At 37.3% G+C, this 14,808-nt stretch overlaps 1 protein-coding gene across 7 annotated transcripts in view; it reads left to right on the forward strand.

Annotated features, from left to right (window-relative positions):
• The window catches only part of LOC129358198 (serine/threonine-protein kinase BRSK2), a 176,985-nt gene that overhangs the window by 109,346 nt on the left and 52,831 nt on the right, over positions 1-14,808 (forward strand). For all 7 annotated transcript variants that reach the window (XM_055027088.1, XM_055027096.1, XM_055027109.1 and 4 more), the window contains exon 3: positions 14,065-14,150. In XM_055027088.1, coding sequence (XP_054883063.1) covers positions 14,065-14,150 — 86 coding nt within the window. The remainder of the gene's footprint in view (positions 1-14,064; positions 14,151-14,808) is intronic.

Below are 14,808 nucleotides of genomic sequence, written 5' to 3' on the forward strand. Positions count from 1 at the left end.
GCAGATGTGTACTCATGTGAAGTATTTGCATTGAAAGACAGAACTATTCGAGATATTATTTTTAAAAAATGTATGTAATTTTTCATGAAACTGCTTCAGAGAATTGTTAGAGAGCCTTAGTGGACAAACGGTCTCATAAAGACAGAAGCTCAATAGGGTTTTGGAAAAGCTTAAAACAGGATTTGGTTATGAAGAAGTATTCCAATCTTTGAGAATATTAGACAGCTTCATGTAAACCAGTCATTGGAAATTTAAAGATTATCACCAAACTATTAAATACACTAAAAACACTTGCTATAGACACAGTCTTGTCTTTGCAAGGCTAAAATGAAGGTTTTATGTGCAGATCACATAAAATTTCAATAAAACATACAGAAGTTTGTAGTTGTACTGTGATGTTTCAAAGCACTTAAGATGCAATCTAAACAATTTTATAGTGTTCAGATATTTAGAATTAGTTTTGTTTGCAGCTTAATTCTATTGGTCGTGTTTTGGTATTAAGCTCTTAATATCTTAATGTGGCATTTTCATTTAGTAGATATCTAGGTTCATTGAACACAGAGCCTGAAGCAAACAGTTAGTCCAAGAGGAACCACAAAGTTCACATTTCTGCATGGTCACAGCAACACTGATTTTGCAAATAAGTTCCCCAATCAAATCTCCAGTTCTGAGGATCCTGCTGCTCCTGGACAGATGTTGACTGCATCCGCAAGCCTCTTTTTCACAATATTCCAATTGTTTTGCACTGCAGTCTCTGGTGCTTCTTTTTGTCCTGTTTGCCTGTCAAACTGTCAAAGTCGCCGGGCAGTACTCTCCTGCTAGGCCCCGGCTGTGAAATGTCACCTTTTAATATGATAATGTCTTTAGTCCCCGAGGTGCCATTAGGGAGAAAATCTGACTCCCCTGGACAGGTCTGTGTATGCAGCTCTGCTGAAGACACACTCGCGAACAGCCACAGATAATAGACAGAACTGCTCAATAAGAACTTTTCTCCAGTACATATACCACACAGGGAGAGACACATTACTATGTCTGTGCATGTATGTGTCCTTTATGACCTGTGTCATCCCTCTCCCTCTGTCCTTCTGCTGACTGGCCTTAAGAGTCAAGGGTTTACGGAGATGAAGCAGACAGGTTGAATTAATTGTCTTAGAGATTTTTGGCGGAGACCTCTCAGCTCGATTCACTGTGTTGAACTTTATATAACTAATCTTGAACATTTTAATCCACGGCCCTACAAGCTGTGACCTAATAGAGCAGAGAGAGCACTGAACTTTCTTGGGTAACATATTCATCGGTGAACTTCCTGTCAGTTTTCTAACAAGAGAATAAGCCTCGACTGTTTGAAAGAACAAGCAGAAGACAGAATTTTTATTTTAAATATAAAATGGAGCAATGTAACTACTTGAATAATAAGTGTCTCGGTCTGTGGGAAAAGCTGCCTGTCATATTTTGAAGGATGAGATAGAAACAGACACATAGAGAATAAATTTTATGCACATATGACAGTATGTCAGCAGTATTCGGCACTGAGGGTAAACAGAACAGGGGACGGCAGCCTGATCGAAGTACTGTTGAAAATCAACCATTATTTTGTATGCGTGTGTTTGTGTGTGTTTTGAGTCCATATCTCAAGACCTGGGTCCATGTTTCTGAAAGTCACCCAGCTTCTCTGTCTATATCTGCCACAACTGTGTGTGGGCCTCAGAGGATGAGACTCAGTGGGAACAGAAGGCGGGGTGAAAGAGAACAAGGCAAAATAGAGAGAGATGGACATGCTGTGTGGACCCCCACTGAGACAAGATAACACAGATGCCTGTGTAGGGACATCACATCTCTACTTACATTTCCTCCCTAAAGTGGGAGTGTTTTCTATTGATCTGTTAACATGACATCCACACAAACAGAGCAGGCAAGTTGTCATGGTTATTACTGGGGTTGCATGCAAATCTAATAACGTCACTAATATGACAACAATGTCTGTCATTTTGCTAAGCCGAGCATGCATGTCAGACAAAACTATCCATCCATCCATCCATTATCTGTTCACTCTTATCCCAAGTGGGGTCGGGAGCTGCTGCCTGTCTCCAGCTATGTTCCGGGCGAGAGGCGGGGTTCACCCTGGACAAGTCGCCAGTCTGTCGCAGGGCAATACAGAAACAAACAAGACAAACAACCATGCACACAAACACTCACACCTACGGAGAATTTGGAAACACCAATTAACCTAACAGTCATGTCAGATAAAACAAGTGAACACATATAAGAGATGTGAGATTTTAAGATCAAGAAAAGCATAGAAGTATAGATGAGCCAACAGCGATTCAGCTTTACACTTTTAACTGTATAGGTATTGACCAGTCTGAGATTATCACAGCATAACCTTACATAAAAATATCATGGTTTGACAATATTTTGCAAAACTTTGTGCAGTACAATATTGCCACCAAAATTTAATTTATTTAAAATAAAATATAAGAACTGTTATCACAGCTTGTAAAATATATTATATTGATTGTCGGTGCTATAATAAAGTAACACTTATTGATTTTGATGGAAAAAAAAGTGGTCGGAGTTCATCCCTCAATTGCTGGGTTTCTTTTAATCTAGTAAAATTTGGTCCAATCTACTAATTAATTTATTCAAGAAACAAATACAGTGACCTTCTAGTTAGGTACTTAGGATTATGTACTGGATGACTGAAAATCTGCACCACTGTAAATTAATGGCAATCATAGTATGAAGTCATGACATTTGGAAAATAATAGCCATCATTTCAGCTCACAAAATGCAATGGTGCCTTCTTAGAAAATGTTTGAAGACTCTCTAGATTAAGTTGTCCTTCAGGAGATACAATTAAAACTGTAAGACAGAAATATTTTACCACAAGAGAATACTGTGCATTTTTGTTTAACTTCGAGAAAGCCTAATTCGGTTGATTGTGGGTGTTAGACATGCCTGCTGAAGACACTGATATAGGAGAGAAGATGGATGAAAACGAAACATTTACTGCAGCATAATATTACCGTCACCATGTCTTATACAACACAACCCATCTTTCTAGAGAAAGGGAAAACTTTATTAAGGCTGAGCGTAGTTTAGGCCTGAGTTAAATCATTACAAGCTTGCAGCACTAACAACTGGCATAGGGAGTGGGGGTATCTTTGGCATGCAGCAGTTGGTAGTTGCTGTTGTTGCCTGCTCCGTTTCTCCCTCTGAGCCAACGAGCTGGTGGCGGCTGCTGCTGTCGGGATAAGGACAACTAATTAGCCGGAGTGACTTTCTCTCCTCCTAAAGCTGCATGACATCAAAGTCACTCTGCTGTCCCCAAGCCCAGAGAGAGAACGGAAGAGAAGGAGAGGAGGGATGAAAAAAGGGAAAGGTGCATGTGGGGGGAGGGTTGGGATAGTGGATAAACTTGAAGTTGCAATATTTTTTAAAAATGATTTGGAATATCAATGCTTTACATATTTTTTAATTACGTTTTTTTTTTTTTATTAAACAGAGAATTTTTGTATCTGTCTTGCCCTTGATTTACGAAATTCTTTAACCACATGTTCTTAATTTTATTTAGCTTTAAATTAGACGAAGTTTGAATGTCATCATTTAGATTTTACGCTACCAAATTACTATAAGGCAACAGTATAAAAGTAATCTCTTACTCAAACGTTGATGTTGTTGAATCTATACATGCCAAAAAATGAAAACATAGAACTAAACTTCCATAGATTATTTGTATTTATACTGAGATTAAATCATAATCAAGTGGACTCTATTTAATAATTAGGTGACTTCTGAAAGCAAAAGGTTACAATGCATATTTTTATCAAAGTAAAAGGAGCTGAAACATATATGCAACCTTTTATTTGTTTAAAAAAAGTCCAACTATGGGCTAATTTGTTTTGATTCACATAAAAATCCCAATAAAGTAAAACAAAACTGAGGTGTGAAACACTGTAGACAGGAAGGGGTATGAATACTTTCTACAAGGCTTTGTATATCAGCCAACATAAACTGTTGAGTGAGTGAGGAGCGTAATGCTTTGACCACATGAATCAGTTTTAATCATGTTATCCTGACACCTCAGTGACTGCAACACAGCTTTTCTCTCTGCCATCTTTTCCCTTTCCCTCCTAATGATTAGATTGGCCATTTTGTATTGCCGCCAGTGGGTTGGGTAAAGAGATGCCTGTGTGTGGATTGTGCACATCCATGCCTCGGAGCGTGCACAGACACTGCTTGAAATAAATGGCTTTCATATGTTCTGCCCCTGTGAGCTGATCTATCAGCTTTGTATGGTTCTCAAGCAGAAGTTGGGGCTTAACTCACAGTTAGATCTCGATAGCTTGACTGCACACCAAGCCTACTGAGGTGGTTTAGCTGCTCCCTTCACTCTTTGTTTGTTTAGTGCATTCAAAGGTTATTTTTTACCCTACAAATTATGGAGATAAATCATAAAATAGTAATCCAAAATCAGCTTCTTCTTGCTTTTTTTAGAAAGTCTATTTTACATCTTTCTGTGAGCTTATTCTTCCCTCATAGCAATGCGAAGGAATGAATCTGTTATTTATGCTTCCTAACAGGTAAAGCCTATAAACAAGCTCTTTTGTACATATGAGCCAATATGAAGGCCACTCAGCTTTCTAATCTGGTCTCAAGTCTCTGTTCATAAATCAATGTTTATTATGTTCATTTTTTATTATTATTATTGTTTATGTTTTTTCACTAGCTTTGTTGATGAAGCTCCTTTGAAATTGGAATTGTGCAATCAATTTAATCCACAGCGTGTCAGATATTTGTAGTTTGTTGGCCATAATATTAATGTTAACTTCACCGATGTTCCCTTTTTATTTTGGTTGTCATTAATTGAAAATTCAAAACATTAAAACACTGTAAACTGATCTCTTGAGGGAGTCTTTTTTTGTGCCGCTTTAAACAGCTCTTTTTGTTGTTGCTTCATGCGATGGCAAAGCTTATCAAACACACAGTGTTGTTTGATTTTTACCTTTCATATATCTTATCAAGATAAAACAGAGATGAGTGTAGACAGAATAATGAAATGGAGGTGAGCAGAGCAGAAGATGTAGCAGGATCCCCCATCGAGCGCGACAGGAGACAGACGGACGTCCAAATCAATGGTGTTTGTTTCTACTTTCAAAGGCGTCAGCCGCTATGTTGTCCGATATTTATTTGCTCCCTTTTTTTGCTATGCTTATTTATGTTGTGCTTATCATATCTAATTATTTCATTAAGAATAACGTTTTATCTTGAGATTTGTTAATCTTATAATGGAACATTTGATCTTGTGTGTTTTTATTTGTTTTTCTGTGTGAATACACCATAATCTCTTATCTATCACAATTTGGACTCATACAGTTGGTCTTCATATTGCAAATTTTCCTTTTTCTTGCAGTGCTTCGCATTTTTTTTGTCGTAGGCATCTCAAGTAAATGAATGCACCCTGGACTTTTAGCATTAGCTGCTGCGTTTTCTTTACACCTCTGAGCATTGATTGTTAATGACCTCAGTGTGCTGACATCTCTCCACTCACTAACAAATTAGCACTGAGTTCATTTGACATGAACTCTGTAAATCCCAATTAACGAATGTGGAAGCTGAAGGAGATGTCAGTTTTTAACATTTTCAGTGAACTCGTTGTCCATCCAACATAGACTGAACTGTTTGTAGCTTATGTGTCGAAAAGTAAACCATGTAAAGTCTTTGTTCAACTTTGCGGTACTTGTAATTGCTTATACGTTCTACTATCTCTCTCATATTCATAAATTTGGCAGATATGTTGTCACATTTCTCAAAACAATTGTACACTTTAAATTAACTTTTTTCCTCATAATTTGGTGGACTCATTGCTGCAACTTTTCTATCGTACGGTATGGAGATTTTCCATTTAATTCCATCATTGTTTCTTCATTGTGCAATTGCACAATAAACTTGTTTTAAAGTTTTACAATTTTTTGACCCAAGTAGCTCGATGCATCTGCGTCTTACTTGAATGATTATATTTTCTTTTACCGTTTTAAGATTTGCTAATAGAAATGGCCATTGAGTTGCATCAGATGCTCCAGCGAAATATGTATCATTAAATATGAAAAGAGGTCTACTTTAGGTCAATAAACTTAAGAAGAGTGCAGAAGATGATCCTCAAGAATGTATTAAATGTTAACTGGTTTATGAACCAAAATTATGATCAGAGAAATATTTTCAATTGTGATCTCCTCTTCTATTTGTTTCCAACAAATTTGGCACAATAGACATTCATACCAGAAAGCTGAAGCAATATATGAAAATGTTGTGAAAAAGTTCCATAATTTTGTTTCCCATTTCAGAAAGTGAAAATGTTTTATTAAACAAACTTATTACACATAGCAAAAATATTTTATCTTGAAACTTGAAAGGTAGTATTACAGAGAATTAGAAAATTCTATAAGATCAATAAATATATTTTAAAAAGAAAAATCAAAAAGTGGTTTTCTATGTACTTGGTTGGGGCTCCAATGCAGCACTTCAATCTTTCTGAAGATCCCATAAATTATCAATGATTTTGCATGACAATCTTTTTAAGGCTGTGGTCTGTGATGCTGATGCATTTTTTTTCCACCTGTTTCTTTCCATTCAACTGACTGTGAATAAGTTTGAATACAATGCCACAAAGTTTTATAAAGCAAAGGCTTGAAATATTAAACATGTTTCATATGTTATTAATGTCCTTTATGTAATGAATGTATATAATGAGTTCACAGACTAGGGATATAAAATTATTCCTACTGACAGCCTAAAAAACATCAGTTTTCTTGTAAATTGCCTTTGCATCATCATGTTGTGCCATGAAATACTCAAACACCAACATGGTCTTTACAACATGGCCGTCTTCACTTTTACACCTACATAGAAGTTCATTATTACCCCCATTTGTGAAAGACCTCTGCCATCAAAGTCAATTAGGACCAAGGTTATCCACGGACATGTCTGTTAGTATGAAATGATGCGGCTTGCCATGAGTTTAAATGTCTTCCTGATGGATCCGTCAACAGAACAGAAACATGATTACAGAGACTGAATGAGCGAAACCGAGAATAAATGAGGAGCAGGAGAGGAAGATGAAGGAGGGGGAGGAATACTAAAATTGGGTTTGGATGGGAAGCAGTAATGAGAGCCATTTCAAAGGAAGGTAGATGGATAAAGGATACAGATTAGCAAGCCAGCAAAGACTGTGTCCTGATTGATTTACATGTCTCTGACATTGATCAGACTCCCCAGTGTCGGGACTTTACCTGCTATGTTCAAAGGATGACTGATAAAGTGATTATCAAAAAACCCTGCTGTGTTTTCTGACTGTGTATCTGTGTTTATATGTGTGAAGATGTGCAGTTGTATTTCAAGAGGTTTCCAAGGTGGAGAGAAACCCAATAAGCAAAGAGAGATGAAAGTAAGGGGAAGAATCAGTTTTTTTCCCCTTCAGTTTAGCAGCTTTGACAGAAATAGAACTGTACAGATATAGTTTTATTTCATATTTGTCCTGCTCTCTGTGGGTCCAACTCAGTTGTGGAAGATAACAAAGTTACCTGTGTGGACTTGTTACCTCAACAAATGTGGTTAAATCTGTGACCCTGAACTTGCCTTTGTAGATTCCTTATCCAATTTGGAAGAAACAGGTTTTTCCAAAACCAGATTTTGTCAGCATATAGTTGAAAATGTTGTAATGAACAATAAGAGTTGCACCTTGACTCCCTGTTACAAAGGTCTTTAAACACAGTTGTGAGGTATATATTTGAATTGTAGACACAGAGTGTCAAAGTCTCCTCTATCAGAACTAAAGAAAAAGCTCACAGACACAAATCCATGTACACACCAGTTTGGCCACCTTCTGTAACTGGGAAAATCACAATTTGTGTCCCACTGGCTCACTGACCAACATATGGATGGAAGTTGCTCATGGCTTGCAGTGATCAATGGTGTGTGAGTACACTGTCTGTTTCATAGTCATGTGTCCACACGTCACAAGTATGAATGGATGACTTACTGACTGGTGTTGTTTGTGAGCCAGTAGCCAAGCTGTGCCATGGTCTCCCCATCTGCTCATTTACAGTTGGCTAATTTTCTTCTTCCGTCCGATCGCTACCTCATTAATGCTCCTTCATACACCTGTCAAGTTTACATTTATTTGATATATGCACACAAAATTGATCTGTTCAAAGACCATATTAAAATGTCTCAAAGATCTTAAGAAAGGAAACGAGACAGTTATCGGAATTCCAGCAATTAAATGCTTCTGGTATTTGCAGACAGAAGGTAAGCTTTTTGGGTGTCTCAACTGGTAATTTTGACCATTTATATGTCGTTGATGTTGAAACATCTCCTGGCTCACTCACATTCAAGTTGGGATTCTGGCTGCATCATTTATATCACAGCCACTCAGCAACATATTGGTAAAATGAAATGATTAATTTGCCTCTGAATCTGCCTGGAGAAAAACTCATTTTGGGCTTGACTGTAGATGACTTGTCTGGTGAAATCCAAGAGAGACGACAAATAGATTGCCTACCAATGTCCAAATTTGTGGTAGAGTGCATTAATCAGCATCCATGTTGAAGTTCAAATTCAACATGGCTGCTGGATGGAAAACTAGAGAAAGTTTCAGAAATACACAATTTATTTTGTTCTGAGACTTTGGGTCTTGTGAAACCAGTCACACGCACTGTACTGTAAGTGTGAAACATCAATTTGTAAATATGTTCCTTTGTGTTTGATGAAAAAAAAAAGTTAATAGGCATTTGTATCTTAAATGGTTAGGTTTGCTACAACACTGGGCAAGTCCTACAACCCTAGCTGAATTCAAAGTTCTGAGACATTCACTGCAAGGTAAAATTAAGAAAATTATTAATTATATTGGTCCAAATAAATCAGATTTATGAATGTAGCAATATTTAAAAACCATACCTTAGAATATTTTTACATTTTAGTTACACCTACATGTTGTATGTGTTGACCTGATCTCTGTAAATACTGTATGTATTTAGCGTTTGTATTCAGGAGCTGAATTAAAATGCACCGCATTTTTCAGATTCATTGATTAAACATGTAAAACATAAGCTAAATTTAATGGAGTATAATTTCTTTTCTCAAGACACTCTTGTTGAATTGATCCCTTGTTTTCTTTAAGTTCACAAGCTTAGCATGTTTGATTGTTTGCTCATCACCTTGTTAAAAAACAAGTTTGTTTTGCATTATGATCCTGCTGAAAAGGCGTCCGTTTACCATGTTGAATTAATTAACTACATAAGAGCCAGTAGGACCCAAGGGGTTTTTGAGGCGGGTTGATAGAGATGGCACTGCCTCTCTTCACTCCCAATCCTTAACATTTATTCCTAATCAATGCTGAGAATTACATATTTTTCTCTTGAGAAGCCTTCCAGATTCACTCCTTCTTCCTTAGTTTATCCTATTGTTTTTGTTTTTTTCTATCTACCCAGTTATTCTTGCATTTACTTTGGTCTCCATGTTGGCAAGCCACCCGCATGTTTTATTTTTTCTTTTTTTTTTTTATTCTGACACACATGGCTGCCCTGTTGACTTTGATCCTCAGATCTCAGTATCAAGGGACCTTTCACTGGCATGCCTGGGGGAGGTGACAGAAATATCTGTGTTTTCCTTCTGCGTGCAAGAGAGTGAATGAGGTAAAGGACTGAGACAGTGCGAGGTGCAATAATGGCTGAGTGAGAGATGACAGAGCCTGTGATCCAATATTTTCCCCTTTGAGATTTTGGGCTGGTCCCTCTGTGTGGTCGCTCTTTGACATATGCAGCATCAATTTAATCACCTTACATCTTTTTGCCTGACTGTGTCTTTAATCTCCACTATGATCTAACCAGTAATTTGTTTGTGCATCCATTCAGTCTTTCAGGTGCAAGGCTGTAATTTAGGGAATCAATTGCCATCTGGTGGAGCTTTGCTAAAGTTGTTTCTCGTACTCTGAATGTGGAGCGTCATTTTTTTTATTGCCTCATTTATCCTGATAGTCCCCCACAAGTTCCTATTCTTCTCACCTGTGCCTTTCATACACGACTTTATGAAAATAATACATTATCCATGCCTAAAATTCAGTTTTAGGTGGGCTTTTGTCATAGCAAAAGCTAAAGGTCAAAATGAAGAAAATAGTAATTTTTCTAAAGGATCTGATGAAGCAAATTAATGCAGTGTCATTGTAAATGTCTCTCTGGGGTTATTATGTTCACTGTCTACAAAAAAGACCTCTGATCCTATAACTGAGCAGTTATAACATAGATATAAAGTTTAATTTTGAGACATATTCAGCATTTAAATTCTGCACCCAACCATTATACCAGGGGTGGGCACTCCTGGTCCTCGAGGGCCAGTGTCCTGCAACTCTTGGTTGTCTCCCTGATCCAACACACCTGAATCCAATAGCTGAATCACCTCCTAAATGCAATCAAGTTCTCCAGAGTCCTGCTAATGACCTCATTATTTGACTCAGGTGTGTTGAAGTAGAGATACATCCAAAAGTTGCAGGAGACCGGCCCTCGAGGACCTGGAGTGCCCACCCCTGCATTATACTAAAACTTTGGTTTTTTCTCAACAACAAGACTCCCCAACTGATCTATTTTTGTCTGGAGAAATGTGCCTCAAATTTGAAACCCTGTGCAAGTTAGAATTGTCAGTCCCAATCCACGCATTCTCTAACAAGCTCCTCTTCTTCCCATAATAATCACTAAAATAACCATCCAAATCCACTGGATTTGGATGATGTTTTCCCTCCTCAGTTTTGTCAAGGAGGATTGATCAAATTGGTATTCGAAATTGTGGCAAATCATAAGAGGAAGACAGAAGGCAAGAATGATAAAACGCTAAGGTGTGTTCAGCCGACCACCTGTCCACCTGCATGTGTGTGTGAGTGATCGGTGCTCAAGAGTCTGCTAATGAAGTGCTTTGGAAAAATGGCAGCTGAATAGAAGTGCCTACACTCACAGATGTTAAACTTAATGAGAAAGAGTGTGCTATATTCAGGATACAGGCCAAGACAGAATATGGCCACCTGGAATTTAAAACTTTTGGGGAGGGTGGTTGTGTGCATTTGGCGGTCTGATAAAAAGTGAGAAAGCAATTACTCACTGTCTTATGCATGGAGGAGATGAGCAATAATTTATTCAGCAGCACAACACATTTTTTCTCTCCTTTTGCAATTAATAGAAAGCGAGTTGTCACTGTATTTTCAAATTGCTGTGGGATAATCACTCTTGTTTAATTCAACAGTTTTGTTTATAACATGAAAGAGCAAAACCTGGTTCACAGATTTACATTAGTGCATTAATCAGCAGTTAATCTAATAAGAGGCGGTTTTAGTCCTAAGCCTTTACACTGAGCCTCGTTTCTCTTATTTTAATTAACAAAAGACTGGAGAGGGGAATCTTAGGAAGCCAGCTGCCTGACGAGGAATTTCGGCAGCTCATCCCTGCCTGAGACCTGCTTAGCATTAGTCTCTTTGCAGGGAACCCCACTGCTTGCCAGGCACAGGGCTTGTTCTTAATAACACACCTCAGCCTAAGGTGAGAAAGTGGCATAGTTTAGGGCTGCTGATAGAACTCATTAGTTAGCACTTGAATTAGTCCAAGTGCTTTCATTACATGGTACTTCATGGTAGTGTTAATTATGCATTTACCACTTTACCCCATTTACGCTTTACCCCACTGCGCTTTGTTCTTAGATTTAACATCATTCCCACCTGTGACTTTTTAGGCTTTACTTTGCTCGCCCTGTGTGAGGCTTTTCCTCAAGAGAGATTAAATATGATTGCTCAGCAGGGGAGAGCTGTCTGTCAACGAGCTGTGAGATAGGAGCTTGACTTAAAGGAAGAGTACCTTAAAAAGGTTGTATCTTGTGATGTGAAATCACACAGAACTACATAGGAGGTCAAAAAAAGTGTTGTAAACAAGATAACAGATTAGAGCATGTAGGAGAAGAAGAGCATTGGAAAAGTATCCATAACTAATTTAGTTTGTCATATTACAACAGTGTTTTCAATATACAGTTTTGGGTTGTTATGCTATTTATGGGACCAATTAAAATTGGGATGTTAACCTCTAAAACTGTATTTTTTTTCGGGCTTTTTATTTATTTATTTTTTCTAGTATTGCACTTTATTTAGCTCCATTAGTATTCTCTATAACTTTAAACAGCTTCCCTGTTCATGCTAAAGAAACACATATTTTATGATGAAAATGCTGTGCTGTGTCATTTTCTATTCATGTTTAGCTTTTTCATTTGGAGGTCAGAGAACAATATGGGTTGTCTTGTTGCCACTCTTCTACAAAAGCTATACTTGCGGAGCTTATGCAAAGTAGCGGTCTCCCACCTGAGATGAGAATCTGCAACTCCTGCATAGTTTCCACAATATACTCTGCTATGTTTCTTCTTGTCATGTTTTGTTACCTTTTCAAGTGTGATGATGAGCGTTGTTAACTTTGAGACGATAATTATGAATTATGTATCTAGATGGATCACAGGTAGAGCTGACGGGAGCAATTATTAGTAAATGACATTGTTATAAAAATAATTATTTTTGAGGGACTTTATTTCACACTCAGCTAAGCAAACAACTTTATAGGAATTTAACAGAGACATGGTGAGCCGACAGCTCAAAGTTTGCCTTCGTTCCACAGAAATGCCCACAAAACTCAAACTGTGAGGAAGACATAAAAGCAACGTGAAGGCTGTCACAGCCATGGTAAAACTGACTTTGATGAAATCAAGTTAAGACAGAGGAGCCTTTAATTCACACGGTTCTTTGATCTCCATCTTTGTCAGGAAAAGTTAGAATCCATTTGAAATGTGAAAGAGTAGGGTGAGCAGATAACATGGAGGAGCGCTGGGTTGCTGAGGATTAGCTGTGGCTTCTGTCAGAGTGGTTTCCCATGCTGATTTTCAGTGTCAGCTGAACATGCTGACAACAATCTCTAGAGATGCTGACACAAGTCCAAACTGATCAGCTCTATTATGGTGAATTTCGACTCTCACTCCTCTCAGTAGTGAACTGAAAATATCTCTCAGAAGCTCAGAAGTTATAAAGTCTAGAGTCGACTCCTCGCTTGTTCTGACTTGTTTTGTCTTTATATGAACAATCAATATGTCAGACACTTGTGGAATAAAGGAGCTACTGAAGCAGCTGTCTGGACATTTTACACTCCTTTGTACCCAGAGGCTGCAGGCTTGGTGGACAGAAATACCCGATTATGACAGGTTGCTCTCTGCTCTGCTGTCTAAACAAGCTGGCCCTTATACAGCAAAAGAACACCACTGGAATATAAAATAAAATTCAGTATGTACGGTGCATTGAAAAAGTATTAGATCTGTCTCTTATTTTTAATAATACAGCTACAGTTTCACTGGGGTTTTCTCATGAAAATAAAATGTGAATGTATATCGAGCCTTGTCTACTGTTTTAACAAAGCTAGCCGAAGCTCAGGTTGAGTAGATAAACTCAGTTTTGTGTCTTTTTGAACCAAAAACTGGGCAAAATATCATTTGTAGGAACCAGATGGATACGTCTTCCTAAAAGAGTTACATCTGCAATTGCATCAAAAAATGTGTGGAAAACACGCAATATGTATAATTTTACCTTTCCACTTCACAATTATTTACTACTTTGTGTTGATACCAGCTACCTAGCATAAAACAGATAAAATGTTGATCTTGTGGTGCAATTCAAAAAGGAGGTATAAATACCTTTGCAAGCCATTGTAGTTTCTACCCTTCTTTTAAGCGGTCCACATTTATTTTTGTGCTTGGAAGATAAATGGTAGAAATAAGCTTTTGACTGATATGTTCTATCTCCTGATTTTCATAATCTGCCTCACAAATGACTCCCAGCTAACCTCAAGATAAACCCACTAGCTAGACCTCATCTTATAAAAACAAAGAAGAAGGATTGAGGGTTTATTAATGTTTTTATTGGAATTTAACTGTTTGAATTTTTCAGTAATCAAATCCTCTTATGCTCTTTTCCCTCTGAATTTGTCTCTTTCTCTCTTACAGGTGGAGCGAGAAATAGCTATTTTGAAGCTCATAGAACACCCACATGTTTTAAAGCTTCATGATGTCTATGAAAATAAAAAATACTTGTAAGTATGAGCAATTTATTTCCCCAGTCAAAACTTTCAATAAATGTATTATTTTCATAAATTGCAAAAATTCTGTTACACATTTTTGTTCAGTTGGTTCCTACAAAGTCTGGAGAAATCTTGGCAAAATATGAAGTTTAAAGTGTCTCTCAGGTCTAAATACATAGAAAAAAAAAAGTTTGGTAAGAATATTGTGCGTTCAGACTATATCTAACTATTGCATCAGCCAAAATTGCCCATTTATAAATCAGTTTGTTTGTCAGTGGAGCCATCCATTTGTCTTTTCTTTATTTCAGATTTTCCTTTATTGCAGTCTCAGGTTACATAAAGTATTTAAATTGTATTTAAATTGAAATGTTCATCTGTCCACCCTTTCATTAGTTTGTATATCCATTCATTCAGCTTCTGTTCATCTGTTGGTATCTTTTTTCAACGGTCTTGCTGACTGTTGCAGGTTGCATATCTAAATGCAGAAATGTTCGCAGTATTTAAGTTAAGTACGAGTCCTTTGAAAATTGACTAAAAAGGCCTGACTTTTCTTGGAGTTTAGTCTATGAAAGTATGTAACTTGTACATTTAAAAAAATTCAAAGGAACTTTATACGTTATATTCGCTTAACAATATAATTTCTCTCAGGTGGGCTCCCGGGACTAGCGAT

Source organism: Poeciliopsis prolifica, unplaced genomic scaffold (genome assembly GCF_027474105.1).
Source record: "Poeciliopsis prolifica strain line A6 unplaced genomic scaffold, Auburn_PproV2 SCAFFOLD001, whole genome shotgun sequence".
In the NCBI taxonomy this organism is placed as follows: Eukaryota; Metazoa; Chordata; class Actinopteri; order Cyprinodontiformes; family Poeciliidae; genus Poeciliopsis; species Poeciliopsis prolifica.